This window comes from Arabidopsis lyrata, assembly GCF_000004255.2.
Source record: "Arabidopsis lyrata subsp. lyrata unplaced genomic scaffold ARALYscaffold_5, whole genome shotgun sequence".
Taxonomy (NCBI): Eukaryota; Viridiplantae; Streptophyta; class Magnoliopsida; order Brassicales; family Brassicaceae; genus Arabidopsis; species Arabidopsis lyrata.
Window position 1 is genome coordinate 6,943,103 of NW_003302551.1, and position 19,867 is coordinate 6,962,969.

General features: G+C 38.5%; 1 protein-coding gene and 1 long non-coding RNA gene across 3 annotated transcripts; one reads left to right on the top strand and one right to left on the bottom strand.

The window, feature by feature from the left end:
• The first annotated feature begins 337 nt into the window (after positions 1 to 337).
• Positions 338 to 1,748, top strand: LOC110228703. Of its 2 annotated transcripts, XR_002332214.1 has the most exons (4): positions 338 to 434; positions 559 to 675; positions 850 to 903; positions 1,703 to 1,748. It is a non-coding gene; the product is annotated as an uncharacterized LOC110228703 (long non-coding RNA). The 2 variants fall into 2 exon arrangements; XR_002332212.1 differs by lacking the exons at positions 850 to 903; positions 1,703 to 1,748 and having other exon boundaries at positions 559 to 835.
• A 30-nt stretch (positions 1,749 to 1,778) lies between these two features.
• Positions 1,779 to 2,316, bottom strand: LOC9311626 (replication protein A 70 kDa DNA-binding subunit B). The gene is made up of 3 exons (XM_021026127.1): positions 2,142 to 2,316; positions 1,863 to 2,051; positions 1,779 to 1,788 (listed from the first exon to the last, which is right to left on the bottom strand). Exons 1-3 carry the CDS (start codon positions 2,303 to 2,305, stop codon positions 1,779 to 1,781), a joined length of 363 nt encoding a protein of 120 aa, XP_020881786.1. The 5' UTR covers positions 2,306 to 2,316.
• Between the last annotated feature and the right edge of the window lie 17,551 nt (positions 2,317 to 19,867).

The window sequence follows — 19,867 nt, forward strand, 5'->3', positions numbered from 1 at the left end:
ATGTAGTACCTGTGTTTTTGTTCTTTCTGCTAGAAACAGTAGGAGTTTTTCTTTCTCCAAAAGCTTTGGTCAAACTTTCATCTAACATAGATAAAAACTCATATCTTTGTTTGACTTCGATTGGGATATCGTCTATGTTTTCGTAATCTTCTGATGTTTCTGAATCATTTTCATCTGGACTACTACACTCGTAAACCTGTTCACGTGTTTCCTCCAAATCCCCTATAATATTTTTTCCCCCTGATTAGTGAATGCTTTATTAAGTTTAGAAAATATATCATACTGATTTTTACTTACTCATATTAATAAATGTTTCTTCCTTTGAATTCAAGATCTCATCAGAGTCTTCTTCGATTGTTGTATCAATACTCTTGTGAGATGTTTTTTTCTCCTTTGCCAGAGACTTTGGGAACCTCAGAGTGTTTCTTGAATTGGTAAGTATAATACCCTTAGTAGCTTCATGAAATCAATATTACTCCATCAGTGTTGATCTATTAATACTTTTTATGTAATAGTCATATTATTGAGAGTCATGTATACCTTGTTTGCTATTAACAGATGGAGGACTCCACTTTTTCCCCTTTTTTTCTGGTGGCTTATGTGGATTAAGTGGAGTTTGGTGAACCTCGCTGTGAAGCTGTGATGTATTGATACTGTTCTGCACATCTTGAAAAGGTCTTCTCTGTGTCCTTGCTGTTTTTTTTGCTGATCTTACACTCGTATTAAAAGTAACTGTAGACTCAAATCATAAACCAGTATGGTTGTATATTAGTTAGCATCATATGTAGATGCTATATTGTTGGAATATAAATGTTTACATACCTTGTGTTTCCTTTTGTATGGTTGCAGAAGAAGAAGGACCAGTTACTGTCTGTAAGGCTTCAGAATCACACATCTGGGCTGGTATGTTACCTATTCCAGATCTCAATCGATTAAAAATCCCTTTTACTTGAACATCACTCCTATCTTGTTGGTTCTGTAGATTTGGATTTATGTTTTCATCATTCTGCTGAGGCCTAGAACGCTTTGGGTTAGGTGTCTGCAATACATTGTTATTTTCTTTTACTGTTTCATTTTTTCTTCTCTTCATCCTGAAAAACAAAATTGATATGTGAGAGAAATTAATTCCAATTATGTCATTTGTAAATGAACATGTTCAATGCTGAAAGAGCTTAAAAGACTGACCTTATAGATGTTTCTTTGCTAATGAGCCGAGTAGCTGTAGATTAGGATTGAAGGTGTTAAATGGTTATGTAATGATTATAAAGTAATCGTCTCATCCTGATTTAGTGTGATAGCATTAAACTGAAAAGATTACAGAATAAATTTTCTTTTCCATATTCATAATAATATATACTTGATTGATTCTTATTTTTATTGTTAAAATCTTGTATATTAGTAGGTTAAATATGTAAGCTTTGGTCTCTTAAACAGTTGTTATACTACAACAATGAAATCTTTTAAAACTGATTTATCTCAACTGCTATACTATTCCAATTTGTTAACGATTTAGAAGAGTAGATAGATTTTTATAGCTTAAGATCTTGAAAATACTTGCAGATATGCCATTTAAAATATATGTACTTATATATCTATACTATTAATTAAGTTAATCATTTATAGTATAGATATCGTCAGATTAGTAGATTTAATCTTAGTCTCTGTTTGTTTGTTACTAACATGTGTTTTCTTTTGTATGCAGTTTTAGCTACTAAAATGGGGCTTATATATGAAGATTCATCAATACAAATCAAAGGTTAGTATATTTTCTCTAACAGTCACCAGAAACTGGAAAGTCTTTCCAACCAAATCTCTGATTTGCTGAGGCAAGTTTGTAGGGTCCTGAATCTGTTATGATCCACCATAAAAGTATATAAGAGATATGAATATTATGGTCTATATACCTATTAACAACAAATTTGTTTACCTCATCCCACTTCCCTTCAAGCAAATCCTCTGCAGACACACCGATTATCTCTTGTGCACTTTTATCAAAGATAAGACATTTAGTGTCTCCAGTGCTATCCATTACTCCAACGTTTAAAAGATACCTACATATCAAAGGAACAGGAAAGTAGATTAGATACATAGATTTAAGGCTGACAAATGTAGATATATATTAGCAAATCTCAAAGTCCTACCTTGGTATCACCTTAGGAGTGTCTTCCTTACATGTTGGACACCAAAACATTTCTTTCTTACGTTTCTTGACAATCTCATTTTCAACCTTTGGAATCTTATAGGCAGTTTTGCTACACTTGAGGCAACTAAAGAAATACCAAGAATAGTCTGTGTCGATATTCATTATGGTACAAATTATGTTGATAGAAAATTAGTAAACATTTTCTAATTTAATAGTCTAAACAAAAAAAAAAATAGATAATTAGTAGTATAGACAGAGAATTTAATAGTTGATAGAAAAAATAATATTATCAAATACTAATACCTCAGAAAAACAAAAGAGTCCAGAGATGGTTTTCCTTGGAAAACGATCATAGTAATCCTTTTTTCTCTGTTCTGCATTCACTTGTTTTGCCTTTGAGTCTTCGATAGTAAGTGGCATAACATCAGGTGGTAAACTATTGTTAACAAATAAAAGAAAACGAAATAAACTTTAGATAATATAAATAGGATTCACAGTTCTCTCCTTAGCAAAAGAAATGTGAATTGCAAACATATCTTACTTGGCCACAAACTCAAGAACAACAGGGTAGTTAGGATTGATTTCCAATAGAGACATATCAAATGAATTTGAAACAGCTCTTTCACCTAAAAACAACAACATATTAGTATTTTCACATATGTTCTGATTTCAGTTTTGTTTCAAAATCATGCATTCAGAATCCAGTAACAACATTCTATACCTTTAAATGAGTTGATCTTTGCAAGCCGAAGCAAGAAAATCACTCTCTCAGTCCCTGCATTTTGACATGCATTATACATTGCCTCAGCAAATCTCCCCCAAAGAGTGCATTTCAGCCTTTCATCACTACAATATAACAAAAATTGTTAGAAACTTTTTAGTATAGATTTATGCATGATTATATAAAATAAAGTAGATATTGACTGTACTTACTTTGTGTCTCTGAGTTCACACTCAAGTCTCTTTGTGATCTTGTTGTTCACATTTCATTGAAACTAACAACCTGTCCAAGAACATCTGCAAAATAAGAGAGTAATAAATTATATTTTCATGAAGAAGTTCCTATTATAATAGAGAAAAAAAAATACAATGGAAAGTAAGATATATATAGTACCAATTAAGATGTTTTCACTCAATCCTGCTTCATTCAAAATATCTGGAAAGCTTGCCAGATCCACATAAATGTCATCAGAAACAGCAGGAGTGCGACTTATGACAGTTTTTTCCATCATGGACATCTTCAAACCATGTTTCGTGGCTCGATACTTTCCTGTTGATTTGGTTAGTGTAAAATGCTCGATAATACGCCATTCTCCAGAAACTATGAACCTTTGGAGTTTGCTCACTTGTGGCTTCTTAACAGTAGCATGAATCAAAGTACCCTGGCAACAGATAAAAAGAACTCATGTTAATCAAATAGAGTTATTGATGATTGATAAACGTTTATTTGATTGAATAATGATAGTTCTTATACTTACAGATGTATCAGCAAGAACCATTTCAACTGTTTCCTCTGTGAATTGAGTGTATTGTGTCCACGAATGCACAATCTTAACTTGAATTTTCCAATGTGTTTTGAAGGGCTTAATGTCAGCAAGAGGGGTGAATGCTTGAACAGCTGCCATTTTCTTAGAGAAATAGTGAAGTGGTAATGGTAAAGCTTTGAAAGGTGAATTATTTCTACTGCAGTTTACTATATTTATAGTAATCGTATGGAGCCTTTAGTTTTATTAGGTTTTAGAGAATATAGGCCGTATAAGATAATTTGGGACAGGATCTTAAAGGTATATGCTTGATTTAGGGAGATTTACTTGTTTGGTATATCAATATCGAACTGAATATGGATATTGAAGAGATTGTGTGATTTTTAATACCAACTAATAAGGGATATATAATAAGTTATAATTCTATATCTTTCAATATAGAGAAATACAAATGATTGAGTTTTGCATTTAAAGAAATATTTTAAAATTTGCATTGATAGTTTGTGTTGATATGGAAAGATCTTTGCGAGATTTGTGTCTAATTATCCAATAAGTTACAATACAGTATCTTTCAAATTAATATAGGGAAATAGGAATTAATTAGTTTTGCATTTAATTTGCCGTCTACATATATATTTTTACATTGGAATGAATTGTTTGCGGTGATATGGTAAGATTTTTGCGAGATTTGAGTGTAATTAATCAAAAAATTAATTGCTAACTTATTCCCGATTTAGAATAAGTAAAGAATATGCTTGATTTGTTATTATATGGAATCAAAATAAATACGTTTTATTTTAGGAAGCATAAATTATGAGATTTGTTTGTTAAGGCAATATACAGAGTAGTATAATTGATCCGGAATAATAGTTATGGTATTGTTTGATTTGTGTAGCTAATGTTTTTATTTGGTATTATCTACTGCAGATTCGAAATGTTGAAGTAGAAGAGATTAAGGATGGGCCTAATTTTATTTAAGCCCAATAGGTATTTTAACAGATATATTCGGGTCAGAGTTGTTTCAGAAGAAAGGACCCGACTTTAAGATCCGGGATCCGCGTCCCAACAGCGGTAATTTTACTATTTTACCCCTCCACGGAAATTTTTTTTTTGTCTTTAAAACTTTTATTGTAATGGCATTCTCTTGTAATTATTTACAGATTATAAGGTTATTTTTTAGATTCATCAATTCAACACCAGTTTTGGTGGCTTGGGGAATTAGATCATGGGCAATACGTGAATTAGCCTAATCCATCAAAGGCTTTAATAACAATTGAAGACAGATAACAACAATATAAACCATAGCAGGAGAATACATATCGAGCCATTTATAACGACATCTCTTTTGGAATCCCTAAGCTCCTTGATGAGACTACTCACACATGACCTAAGTACATGTGATCATTGTAGAAAAAGGATCAAAAGTTAAGAAGGAACTACAAAAGGGTTTTTGCAATATGAAAACAATTAAACAAAGAAGAGGAAAATAAGAACACCTTTAAAACTATAAATTTGTATAGAAAGTATATCTTTGCGGCTACAGAAGGTTTGCGCATTATAAGTAATAGGGGTAGCCCTAAAATTAAAAAATATGGATGTTTCCCAAAATCCCAACCGATCGGTTGAATGTGGGCGGCGTCCCTGAGTGTTGTTGAATGGAACACCTTCATGTTGGGGTCGAATCCCACACATCTTCGGTAGGATCCACTTGGATCTGTCCACGTCATTATTACATAATAATCCTCTTGGAGTTAAAGATATCTTATTACAAGAATCGAGCTTAACCAGTCGGGAGTTCGGTTCAGTCTAATAGAAGAGCTCGATCATTGCCAGTATGGAGTTCGCTCTTATTCGACAGACAGTTCGCATAGAGAAAGGCCGAAGCGAGGAGAATATTGTTCGAGGCTCGCGGTAGCGTTAAGACGCGGGAGTTCGGAGTCAGCAAGAAAGAGTTCAGAAGATCCACGCGAAGCCCAAGATAGTTCAAATTCAAGCCATTTCGGTCAAATTGTAACATACATGATTAATGCGGATCAATGCGATTATGAGCAGTAAATGACCGCATTGATCATGTTTTCTCTATAAAAACAACTTCAAACGCATGTGTTTGAGGGGACAAATCTTTTTACTCATTACTTCTAAGCAATACAATATACTTTCTCTCTTTACTACTTTCGCAAGGCATTTTGTACTTCGTTCTTGTCAAATTTCTTTACTTCTTTTCTTGGTTATTTTCCCTTTCGAATTCTTATATTCATTTTGCTGATTTTACAAGAGTTTTTCTCCACTGAAATACTTAAAGACAGTCGAGTGTGAATCCTACATCCACATTTTGGCGCCGCCTGTGGGGATCTACCACAAAACTCTTTGATCTCAAAATCTTTCTTTCCCATACCAAGAAATTATGGCTGAGCAGCAAGCATTGGGCGATGCAATCACCTTGCTTACTCAAACAACCACCGATCTGACCAATCAGATGGGTACACTTGTTGGTGCCAACACCACTTTTGTTGAAAGATTGAACTCAATCGAGCAAACCTTAACGAGTGTTCAAACCACCCAGACAAATTTGTCAAACGCGCAGAACGTTGTTTCAAGCCGTTTAGATAATTTGTTCTCAGCGCGAACAAAAATACGTCAGCGCAGGTTATTCGCGACTCCCGGGATTACTCAAACTCCTCCAATAGGCCAGCCAGCTAGTATTAGCAATCAGGCAGCCGCAAGGGGTGGGACTAACCCAACCGAAGAAGAAATTCCCCAAGATCAGGGAAATCTTCCTATTGACGACGGACTCCTTATGGAAGATCCCGATGTCACACTATCAGATGATTTCATCAAAGTTCGTCAAGAGCTTAATGAGATGAAGTCAAAATTTCATCAGGCTACCAGTTCGGCGCCTGAGATCGATCGAGTAATCGAAGAAACTCGTCGAACACCCTTTACCTCCAGAATCTCGAACCTTCGGATCAAAGATTCTCGAAAGGTTAAGTTACCAACTTATGACGGTAAAAGAGATCCTAAAAATCACCTCGTTGCTTTTCAGATCGCCGTAGGCAGGATTGATCTAGAACCAGGCGAGGAAGATGCCGGATTTTGCAAACTATTTTCCGAGAATCTATCCGGACCGGCTCTGCTATGGTTCACCCAATTAGAACCAGAAACTATTGATAGTTTTAAGGAATTGTCCTCTACATTCCTAAAACAATATTCCATGTTCATGGAAAAGGTAACTTCTGATGCAGATCTTTGGAATCTAACCCAAGGTCAGAATGAGCCACTTCGCAAATATATCGCTAAATTCAAAGAAGTGATAGCCAAAATTCCTGGGGTATCGCATGCTGCTGCCCTATCCGCTTTAAGGAATGGACTCTGGCACGAATCCCGATTTCGGGAAGAGCTCATTGTCAATCGTCCAAGCACCATCCAGGATGCTCTCTTCCGAGCTAACAATTGGATGGAGGCGGAGGAAGAAAAACTTAGTCTCGCTAAGAAGCATCGGCTAGCTAAATTAGTCATTGCAAATCCAACAAAAAAGTTCGAACCTAAAGATCAAAAAAGGTTCGGAGTTAATCCTGCTACTAATGCTGTTGGGAAACCATTCCCAAGTAGAGGAAGACACAATCCTCCTAATACTTTGGTTAGAGATGAAAGTGCCTATTGTGACATTCACAAAGTAAACGGGCACTCCACCAAAGATTGTAGCGTACTCAAAAAGCACCTCACCGAGCTGTGGGCAGCTGGAGAGCTTGCTAATTTTAATATTGAGGAATTTGTTGAGTCTTATCACAAAGAAAAAGAAGAATATGAAGCTTCTAATCCTCCTGAAAAGAAACATAAGCCCAATGGGTCTGGAACTCCAAACACTCCTAAGAAAAGGATCGATGTTATAATGGGAGGATCCAAATTATGCCGAGATTCGACCAGGTCAATCAAAAGGCATAAAAAGTCAGCAGCAACTCAAACTGCAATGGGTTTTCAGTCAAATGAACAAATACCTTCTATCTCTTTTGACAATTCGGACGCTCAAGGAGTAACAGGGCCTCATGACGATGCTCTTGTGATAACCTTAGATGTTGCGAACTTCGAAGTGACAAAGTGTCTAATTGATACTGGAAGCTCGGTAGATCTCATATTTCTAAGCACTCTGCAAAGAATGAGAATCAGTAAAGCCGACATTATCGGTCCACCGGCACCATTAGTAGCTTTCACGAGTGACACATCTATGTCTTTAGGAAACATAAAACTACCAGTGCTCGCCGCAGGGGTTCCAAAAATTGTAGAATTTATTGTTTTCGACCGACCAGCCGCTTACAACATAATTCTCGGAACTCCGTGGATATACCAAATGAAGGCTATACCTTCAACTTATCACCAATGTGTGAAATTTCCGACTCCCGGAGGAATCGGAACCATTCGAGGAGATCAGGAAACGTCGCGTTCTTGCTACCTCATGGGACATCGTTTAAAGCTCAAATAGCAATTAATGATAAATGCGAAGCAAGAAAGCACCTCGCGTTACCCAAGTGGTCTCAGTTCGAATGAAGTTACCACATAAGTTGAAATTGATTCCGAATTTCCAGATCGAAAAGTAAAAATCGGTACTACTTTAGATTCAAAAATCAAAAATCAATTGGTAACATTTCTAAAAGAAAATAAACATACTTTTACCTGGTCGGCAAAAGTATCATTACCCATGATTTAAATGTCGATCCCAGTTTTAAACCATTAAAGCAAATAAGAAGAAAACTGGGTCCTGACCGAGCTCAAGCGGTCAACGACGAAGTTGATAAAGTTTTGAAAATTGGTTCTAGTAGAGAAGTAAAATACCCGGACTGGTTAGCAAACCCCGTGGTAGTTAAAAAAGAAAAATGGAAAATGGAGAGTATGTGTCGATTTCACTGACATTAACAAAGCATGTCCTAAAGACAGCTTTCCTCTCCCTCATATTGATCGGCTTGTAGAATCAACGGCCGGAAACGAACTCTTGTCATTTATGGATGCATTTTCTGGATATAATCAGATCATGATGAATCCCGAAGACGAAGAAAAAACTTCCTTCATAACAGATAGAGGAATCTACTGTTACAAAGTTATGCCATTCGGTCTAAAGAATGCCAGGGCAACATACCAGCGTTTAGTTAACAAAATATTCGCAGAACATTTGGGCCAAACGATGGATGTCTATATCGATGATATGCTCGTGAAATCTCTTAAGAAATCCGAGCACATCACTCATCTTGAGCAATGTTTCAAAATTCTGAATGAATTCAGAATGAAACTAAATCCAGCTAAATGTTCTTTTGGCGTTCCTTCCGGAGAATTCCTAGGATACATAGTCACGGAAAGAGGAATAGAAGCAAATCCCAATCAGATTAACGCTTTCCTCACGATGCCTTCGCCAAAAAACATTAAAGAAGTCCAACAATTGACGGGCAGAATTCCTGCGTTGAATCGTTTTATCTCAAAATCTACCGATAAATGTCTCCCTTTTTTATCAAATTTTAAAAGGAAACAAGAAATTTTGGTGGGATGATCAATGCGAAGCAGCTTTCGATCAACTCAAAACTTATTTAACAACACCATCGATTCTCTCAAAACCTGAGTCAGATGAGAAACTTTATCTTTACATCTCGGTTTCTAATCATTCTGTAAGTGGGGTTTTAGTTCGAGAGGATCGAGGTGATCAAAAGCCGATTTTTTACATAAGTAAATCTCTTATCAGTCCAGAAACGAGATATACAATGATGGAAAAATTAGCTTTAGCAGTGGTCGTATCCGCTAGGAAACTTAGTGATACTAGGATTTTTGCTATCAATTACCCTAATATACTTTCATGTCATTGCAGTATAAGAGGTTATCAATCCAATCAGGTGCTCTCACTATCAATCAAGATATGCTCAGAGATAACTAAGTCAAGCCAAGCAGAATAGAGGTTTGTTATCTAGCAATCCTAAGCGAACATGCATAAAAACGATAAAACTACTGAACAGGAGTGAACATGCATAAGAGAAAGAACTATCAATACTAAGTAGCAATAAACAAGCAAGCAATAGGTACAGAGAATAGGTAAAACAATAGAGATAAAAAGGTCCTGAGGAATGGGGTAATCGATTATGGCAGTCTCCTTAATCTACCTAGGTGGTTAACAAACTCAATCAAGCTATCCCTAGACAATAGATTCAAATACAAATCAATCCACTCTCGTGACAGAGATTCTCAAGCTAAATCACTTTCATACTCAATTCTCATTGAAGAAATATAACCTAGCAGGCATTATGATTCAATCTAATAAAGTCAATAAGCATTCTAAACATCCAATCTCTTGGGCTAGAGTATGCAAATCTCTGGAAAAGTTTGTTCAGACATTTCATCAAACACCTTGTGGGTGTGGAAATGTCTGAGATCAATTTCCAATTGATCAGAGAAGAAATAGCATTAAGATCTACTAAACCAGAAGGGAAATCAAGCAATTCTACACTTAACCACCTAAATATACTAAGGTTTCCACACCTAATCTAACCCATCCTCAAGAACCCTAATCCACTACTCAAGAACACTGAAGAACATCATGCATAAAAACCCAGAAAATTGCATAAACCCAGAAATCATTAAAAATCAAGTATGTTATAGATAAGAGAGAGATCTACAACTTTCATGAAGAAAAGAAATGCAAAAACTCAAAGATTCAGCAGGAAAAACGATTACAAAAACTAGGGTTTATGAGAGAACTGCGGAATATCTGCTGGGTAAAAGGAATATCCGCTGGATAATAGCATGTACCCCTATTTATAGGAATACTAGGTTGCCCTAATTTGGCTACAAGACAAAATAAGAAGTCGGTGGGTGGTCCAACTCGACGTGTCATCGAGTCCGTGTGGTCGAGTCCGTGTCCAGACAGCTTCCTGACGTCCTACTCGACGTGTCGTCGAGTCCATGTGGTCGAGGGGGAGTGATTCTTCAAAGGGTGCTCCTTGATGGCCTCCTACTCGACCTCACGTCGAGTTGGTGTGGTCGAGTCCAACCCTTGGTGGTTTCTGAGTGCCTGCTCGACCTCCTGTCGAGTCCAACCAGTTTTCTGCATATGTCTCCATTAAAACCACCATAATTCTTGCATCAAAGCTCTGATTCGCTTGAAATCACCTCCGTTGGAAAGGTAACTCAATTTCCTATAACTTTTATGAAGATCTCTGAAGCTAAATCGCAATGAAAGACTTCCATCTGAGTCGATCTTTGAGGGACTTCAGACTGGCTCTGAATCATCAATTCTCTTCTTTGCATCCATTAAGTCCCAAATAAGCTCCAAATACCTGAAACACATCCAATATGCAATATGCTATGCCATGCAATGCAAATCGTACTAAGTGATGAAAATGATATGAAAAGGACTATGGATGCAATGAAAGAGAGATGAAACTCAGCTAAATGCACGAGAAAAGTGTGCTTAAAAGCGGTAAAATACAGAGACATCAACTCCCCCAAACTTAGCTCTTGCTTGCCCTCAAGCAAACAAATAGAACTAAGCTGGAGAAGAGGTTTGAAAGTGGAGACTCAGAACCAAAACATGCATATAGAGTAAGTGAATTCAATGTCCAGGTTGCTAATTCTAGAATGCATGGTTGACTGATCTCTACTTAAAAACATTAGCCATCTCCTTCACATCTCAACCTAACCTCTGCCTTAATCAATTCAAGCATTTAAATCAGCACATTCCCTTTAACATTGATTAAGCAGGAACCGTGAATCATACTATGCAGTGGATATGAACACATTTGGCTTAAGGGTAAAGGTTTGGAGACAAAGATGGTCCCTTAAAGATCTGGTTTAAATCGCAACAGGGGATCTCTCAAGAATGATTGAGCTTTAGTAGAATGCTAAAGGTGAGTATCAAGTTATGCATACAAGGATAAGACCCCATCTACCCAGAATGTAATCAATATCAACCCAAATAGAGGTCCTATTTCTAATCCCAGAATCATGAACTCAACTCTACCCTTTTGCACTCAAAGCATTTACAGACTTTACTCAAATCATTCCTTTCTTTTCTTTGCTCTCTATCCTAGGAGAAGCTTTCTTTTTCTTTTTACTTTGTCTAGCGGATTAGGATTCTTTAACAACTAGGGTTCCCTTTTCTTTCTTCTCATAAACACAAGGCTTTTGCCCATTCTCTTTAAGCTATTTACAGACCCCTTTTCTTTACTTTAACATTCCCAAATCCTTTACTAGACTTTTCTTACTTTAGCTACTTCTCCTAAGAACTCTTTTCCCTTTTCTTTTCTTTCCTTTGATGAACACAACCTTTTCTTTCTTTTAAACACAACCCAAACCCAGAATTAAGCACCCACCTAGTCCTATCTGGTCCAGATAACGTGAACCAGAACTACATGAGATACTATCCTTGTCGTTACAGACCTAACACTTTCTACCAAGCTCAATCGAAATAAGGCCTCACATTCACACACAAATGATAAATGGCTTGAAGGAAGGTTAGGGCTAAGGGTGGGGAATAACTGCTCCAAAGATGGGAGTCAGCTACTTGGACTAGCAAGAGTGATCAAAAAGGTAAAAGAAAGTCCAAGTATTTTAAGGTATCCATGAGTTCATAGCACAATGCACAGCATGATAATTATAAGTCAAAATTCAAGTTCAAATAGATAGGGAATGGCATCAGATCAAAGCGAGTTTCGACTAAAAACAAGAAAGTCAAGCGTTGAATTCAAAAGATGGTGTGGTCTTACTTCAAGTTCAGTCGATTATGCATTAGAGAACTAACAACCTGGGCACTGAGTTCTACTTAGTGAATATGCATATTTACAAGGTTATAATCATCATAATCTCCAATGCAAAAGCATGATGCAACAGCCCTAAGTGAAAGCATACTAAAACAATCCTAAAATGACAATGCAAGCTATATGAACACTCTGTTTTTGTGAAATCATTTTCGAAAAATTTCAAATTTTTATGGTTTCTATGCCTTAGATGCAATGATGCAAAATTTGAAATAAGAAAACAAAACACAATGTCAAATACTCCCTGAGCCCTCCCCCAAACTTAAATTACACAGTCCTCTGTGTAACAAGAATTTGGAAGAGAGTACTCAGGGCAAACCAACAGAGAAACAAAATAAAATGTAGTATATACAATGGTGAATTGGAGTTGTTACCTCATGGATGGGTGAAGAAGGAGGTGATTGACATGGTACTGGTGGACAATGAGTGGGCTCGACGTTGGGTCGAGCTAGTACGTCGAGTAGGGCTTCGGTTTTGGTTTGGAGTGACACCAAGGGGAAAGCTCGACTTCACGTCGAGGAGGGCAGGTCGAGACAAGGCCACTCATTCTGTTTTGCGCCTTGGCTTCCTTAAAACGCTTTATCCTGAGACACTTAAGCAAAAACATCAAAAATAACAAGGAAATAACTAATATTTACAAGGATAGACATGGGACTTCCTCCCAAGTGAGCTTGTTTAAAGTCTTTAGCTTGACTTCTCACACTGAATGAGCTTAGGGAGGATTGTAGAGAGCAAATGAGGTCTCCTCTGTCCTGCAGGTGGATGAATCATCTGGCTTAGCAGGCTCTCTTGATAAATCTGAAGTTGAGTACTCAATGGCCCTTTTCTCATAGTAAGCTTCTTGTTGAGCAACTGGATAGTCTTCTTCTATAGACCATGTTGAAGTGAATTCACTCCCCTTTTTGCTGACCAGAGTGGATGCTTCATCAGTTGGGACGTCCTTGATTGGGAGTGGTTTTTGGTTGGCTATCCCATGGAGCTTCTTGATTTGATCCTTCAGCTCTCTCACAGTGCCTGTTAGCTCCCTTATGGCTTTATCTTGCCATTTGGACCTCTCCTTGAGTTCTAACCAGCAATCTGGAGCAGAATTGCTAGACTCTAGCAGCTTATCACGATGTTTGATCGAAGTAGAGTTCTCCAGACTAGTTGAAGACGTGCTCAAGTGTATACTCGAGTTAGTTGGTTGAGCATGTGTTGAGCTTGCTTCATATGCCACCTTATCCTCTGTTTTTGACCCAATCAAGCCTTTAAAGACCTCTGACCCTACTACTTCCTTGTGTGAATCTAGTGACTTACCACAGCTCAAGGTTTCAGTGAGAAGATATCCTACTTCACCACTCTTAGTCAAAGAAGTTTGTTGGTGATCTTCCTCCGCAACCTCCTCTAGCTGTTCATCAGCTAGGAAATCCATTACCTTAACTACGAAGGTCTGTCCTTCAATTGTTGGCTTCCTCGTGGCATCATTGATGTCAAACTTCATTTTGAAATCATTCCCCAGATTAAGATCAATCTTCCCATTCTTAACATCAATGACAGCTCCAGCAGTGGCTAAGAAGGGCCTTCCTAAGATTAAAGGATCTTTTGGTTCTTCATCCATTTCTAGCACTATGAAGTCTGTAGGGATTTCAGCATTTCCAATCTTAATAGGCAAATCTTCTAATAACCCATGAGGAAATCTGATAGACTCATCAGCCAGGATCAAGGAGATGTTGCAAGGTTTATATTTGCTGAAACCCAGTCTCTTGGCCACGGAGAGAGGCATGAGACTTTTAAAAGCACCTAGATCGCATAGGCAGTTACTGAAGGCCAAAGTGCCTAGAGAGCAAGGTAAAGTAAACGAACCAGGATCTCCCAATTTCTTGGGAATAATCTTTGTTTGGATGATTTCACTGCACTCATGACTCTCCATCCCTTGCACTTCCTTAATTCTCTCCATTACCATGTCTTTGAAGAACTTGTGAGAATCCGGAATTAGCATGAAAGCATCAATGAGAGGCATCCTTAATTCAATATCTTTGATGTGTTTAGCAAACATGGCTCTGTACTTCTCAATGATATCCCTCTTGAATCTTCCTGGGAATGGTATTTTGGGCTTGTAGGGTGGTGGAATGAAAGCTTTCTTCTTACTCTTATCAACAACTGGTTCTTTGATCTGGGGGCTCTGGACTTGATCACGAGGTACAGCATCTTGGTCGAGCTTAGTGGTGTCATCGACTTGAGTTTCATGCTGAATGAAATCCTCCCCCTCTTGAATCTCATTGTCCTTAGTGACAGGTGCGGGGCTAGGTCGAGTTTGCAGCTCTCGACCACTGCGAAGGTGAATAGCATTAACACGACCTTTTTGATGCTGAATAGCTTTCCCTAGCAGTTGCCCTAGATTCTGAGGCGCAGAAGTAGAGGCAAATTGGCTCTCCATGTACTTAATTCTGGAGTTCAAAGCTTCAAACTTGATATTGAGATCATTGAAGGTGCAGTCTACTTTGTTTTGAATCTCAGCCATTTTCTTATCACCAGCTGCTTGACCGTGTAGAATCTGCTGAAGCATTTGCTTCATGTCTTGATCGTGTGCAGGTGGAGCTAGCTGGGGTTGCTGTGCAAAACCGGGTGGTGGATTATATTGTTGATAACCGCCATTAAACTGCTGCTTTGGGACAAAGCCTTGATTGTATGGTATGAATGGCTTGGACTGGTTCTGTTGTTGCTGAGGGTAAACCTGATCCTGAGGGTTTGCAACATTCGTGCTCCGGTAAGATAGATTAGGATGAGCATGCTGGTAGGGGTTATAGCCCTTGTTGTAACCAGCTTGGTTCTGTATGCAGCTGACTTCTGCAGCGTGAGTAGTCTCCCCTTCTTGGAGTTGATAGTGCTCTTCTTCAGTGATATAGTGGACTTGCTTTTGTTGAGTCAGCAGAATCTTATCCAACTTATCGTTGAGAGCCTTGATATCTTTACTATGCTTCGCATCCGAATCTCCAATACCTCTGTTGGAGCGATCAAAATCTTCATTATAATGACTGTCGGACTGAGCTAAGTTCTCAACTAATTCCCAACCTTCTTCAACATCCTTATTCAAGAAATTCCCATTTGAAGCAGTGTCCAGGACCATTCTGAACTTGGGCAGAGCTCCTCTGTAGAGTGTACTGAGCAAAGAAGCTTTCTTGAAATCGTGATGTGGACATTGTGTAGTGTAGCCTTTGAATCTCTCCCAGGCCTCACAAAAGGATTCAGACTGTTTCTGGGTGAAACTGGAGATATCATTCCTTAGCCTTGCAGTTCTTGAATTTGAGAAGAACTTTGTCAAGAAGGCCGTCTTACAATCGTCTCAAGATGTTATGGAGTCAGGATGTAGTGTCTTCTCCCATTGGTGTGCTTTGTCTCCCAGCGAGAAGGGAAACAGACGCAGCTTGAAACCGTCTTCACTAACACCATTTATCTTGGTGAGGCTGCAGAGCCTGTCAAAGTTATCCAAGTGGTCTAAGGGATCCTCCATAGGCAACCCATGAAACTTGTTTCCTTGTATCATTGAGATCAATCCACTCTTGATCTCGAAATTGTTGTTCTGGACAGGAGGTGGAACTATGCCCTGTCTCTGTTGATGGTTTCTTGGTGCATCCCCAGCACCAATGTTCCTTGGTATCCCAACTCCTTGATTGTCTTGTTCTTGTGGTTCCATGGCTACTGGATTGTGCAGTTCACAACCGTCTCTGGCTCTACGTTCTTTCAACTCACGGGCTAACTGGTTGATGTTGTCTTTGTAGCTGATGAGGATGCTGGAGCCTTTAGAACGAGTTTGCATACAAAGTGGTTAGTCTCGACGTGGCAGGCTCGACGTGAGGTCGAGTTGGTACCTGGAGCACAAAAACAAGCAGCTGAAGAGAGTAGTTAGTAACCAAAGTAAAGAAAGAACTTGATCTTAGCAATTCTAAAATCTTGAATGTAACAAGCAGACACCCAAATGGCAACGGCGCCAAATTGATACTAGGATTTTTGCTATCAATTACCCTAATATACTTTCATGTCATTGGAGTATAAGAGGTTATCAATCCAATCAGGTGCTCTCACTATCAATCAAGATATGCTCAGAGATAACTAAGTCAAGCCAAGCAGAATAGAGGTTTGTTATCTAGCAATCCTAAGCGAACATGCATAAAAACGATAAAACTACTGAACAGGAGTGAACATGCATAAGAGAAAGAACTATCAATACTAAGCAGCAATAAACAAGCAAGCAATAGGTACAGAGAATAAGTAAAACAATAGAGATAAAAAGGTCCTGAGGAATGGGGTAATCGATTATGGCAGTCTCCTTAATCTACCTAGGTGGTTAACAAACTCAATCAAGCTATCCCTAGACAATAGATTCAAATACAAATCAATCCACTCTCGTGACAGAGATTCTCAAGCTAAATCACTTTCATACTCAATTCTCATTGAAGAAATATAACCTAGCAGGCATTATGATTCAATCTAATAAAGTCAATAAGCATTCTAAACATCCAATCTCTTGGGCTAGAGTATGCAAATCTCTGGAAAAGTTTGTTCAGACATTTCATCAAACACCTTGTGGGTGTGGAAATGTCTGAGATCAATTTCCAATTGATCAGAGAAGAAATAGCATTAAGATCTACTAAACCAGAAGGGAAATCAAGCAATTCTACACTTAACCACCTAAATATACTAAGGATGCCACACCTAATCTAACCCATCCTCAAGAACCCTAATCCACTACTCAAGAACACTGAAGAACATCATGCATAAAAACCCAGAAAATTGCATAAACCTAGAAATCATTAAAAATCAAGTATGTTATAGATAAGAGAGAGATCTACAACTTTGATGAAGAAAAGAAATGCAAAAACTCAAAGATTCAGCAGGAAAAACGATTACAAAAACTAGGGTTTATGAGAGAACAGCGGAATATGTGCTGGGTAAAAGGAATATTCGCTGGATAATAGCATGTACCCCTATTTATAGGAATACTAGGTTGCCCTAATTTGGCTACAAGACAAAATAAGAAGTCGGTGGGTGGTCCAACTCGACGTGTCATCGAGTCCGTGTGGTCGAGTCCGTGTCCAGACAGCTTCCTGACGTCCTACTCGACGTGTCGTCGAGTCCATGTGGTCGAGGGGGAGTGATTCTTCAAAGGGTGCTCCTTGATGGCCTCCTACTCTACCTCACGTCGAGTTGGTGTGGTCGAGTCCAACCCTTGGTGGTTTCTGAGCGCCTGCTCGACCTCCTGTCGAGTCCAACCAGTTTTCTGCATATGTCTCCATTAAAACCACCATAATTTTTGCATCAATGCTCTGATTCGTTTGACATCACCTCTGTTGGAAAGGTAACTCAATTTCCTATAACTTTTATGAAGAGCTCTGAAGCTAAATCGCAATGAAAGACTTCCATCTGAGTCGATCTTTGAGGGACTTCAGACTGGCTCTGAATCATCAATTCTCTTCTTTGCATCCATTAAGTCCCAAATAAGCTCCAAATACCTGAAACACATCCAATATGCAATATGCTATGCCATGCAATGCAAATCGTACTAAGTGATGAAAATGATATGAAAAGGACTATGGATGCAATGAAAGAGAGATGAAACTTAGCTAAATGCACGAGAAAAGTGTGCTTAAAAGCGGTAAAATACAGAGACATCACTTAGACCCTATTTCCAATCTCATCCGATAGAAGTTTTAACTTCCCATCCGCTTCGCTCGATTCTTCACGGACCAAGTTAGTCCGGTAGAATGGCGAAATGGGCTATCGAACTCAGTGAGTACGATATAGAATATAAAAGTCGAACTAACGCAAAAGCACAAGTTCTAGCTGATTTTCTAACCGGATTGTCGTTAGATGACGGAACTTTTGTTGAAACAGTGTCTACATGGAAATTACACGTAGATGGTTCTTCTTCTAAACAAGGATCCGGAATCGGTATTAGGCTCGAAACTCCGACAAAAGAAATAATCGAACAGTCATTTCGATTAATGTTCCCAGCCTCGAACAACGAGGCGGAATACGAAGCTCTCTTAGCAGGACATCGGCTTGCTCTTGCAGTTGGAGCAGAAAAAATAATAGCTTACTGTGATTCTCAGCTAGTTGTAAACTAGTTCGCTGGAGATTACGAAGCTAAGGCACCTCGAAAGGAAGCCTACCTTTCGGCCGTCAAAAAGTTAGCCAGAAGATTCAGAGAATTTGAATTGGTTCGAATACCTCGAGGCGAGAACACTTCGGCAGACGCTTTAGCTGCCCTAGCTTCTACCTCAGATCCTGAACTAAAGCGAGTGATTCCAGTTGAATGTATTACTTCACAAAGTATTTCGGATGAAGAAACAGGAAACGATAATATTTTGGAGCTCGAGCATATCGAAACTCCAGAATTAAATATCGATAACAAGAACAGTTCGCTTGTTGTCACTAGATCTCGAACAAAGTCTCAGGATGACGAGCTTACACCACAAACAGAACTTCCTAAAAGAAAGCCGAGAAGAAAACTAAAAGATCAAGAGGTTCCCATTAAAGAACCATCTCGAGCTGAACAGTCACTTCCGGATACCACAAATAATGAAGAAGTTCTGGTAAATGACACTGATATTCCTTCCGAGCCGGAACCAAGGAAGTTTATTCTCAAGGATAATACTTCCGCTAATGATTGGGGGGCTGACTGGAGGGTACCTATCAAAAATTTCATTCTTAATGGAGAACTACCATCAAACAAATGCCAAGCTCGCAAATTAAGAATCATCAGCGCTAAGTATTGTATAATTAAAGAGTCATTGTACAAGCGAGGCATCAGTGATCCTTATCTATTATGTATTTTTGGGCCCGAAGTTGAAATAGTGACAAGCGAGGTCCACGAAGGGCTTTGCGGTAGTCATTCTTCGGGACGAGCAATGGCTTTTAAAATCAAACGGCTAGGATATTTCTGGCCAACTATGATTTCTGATTTCATCGATTACGCCAAACGGTGTAAAAAGTGTCAGATGCACGCTCCTCTTATTCACCAGCCATCTGAATTTCTATCATCTATATCCGCTCCATACCCTTTCATGAGGTGGTCAATGGATATAGCTGGCCCGATGCATCGCTCAACGCGAGGCGTCCAGTACTTATTAGTTCTAACAGACTATTTTTCCAAGTGGATCGAAGCTGAAGCTTACGTGAATATACAAGATTCTGTGGTAAAGACATTTTTGTGGAAACACATTATTTATCGCCATGGAGTTCCTTACGAAATAGTAACGAATAATGGTCCATAGTTCATTTCAAATGAATTTGAAGATTTTTGTTCCTCTTGGGAGATAAAACTTAGCTATTCAACGCCGAGGTATCCTCAAGGAAATGGGCAAGCGGAAGCTTCCAATAAAACCATTCTCAGCAATCTTAAGAAACGTTTGAATGCTTGAAAAGGTAGTTGGTATGACAAGCTGCAACCTGTGTTGTGTGTGGATGTAGGATTC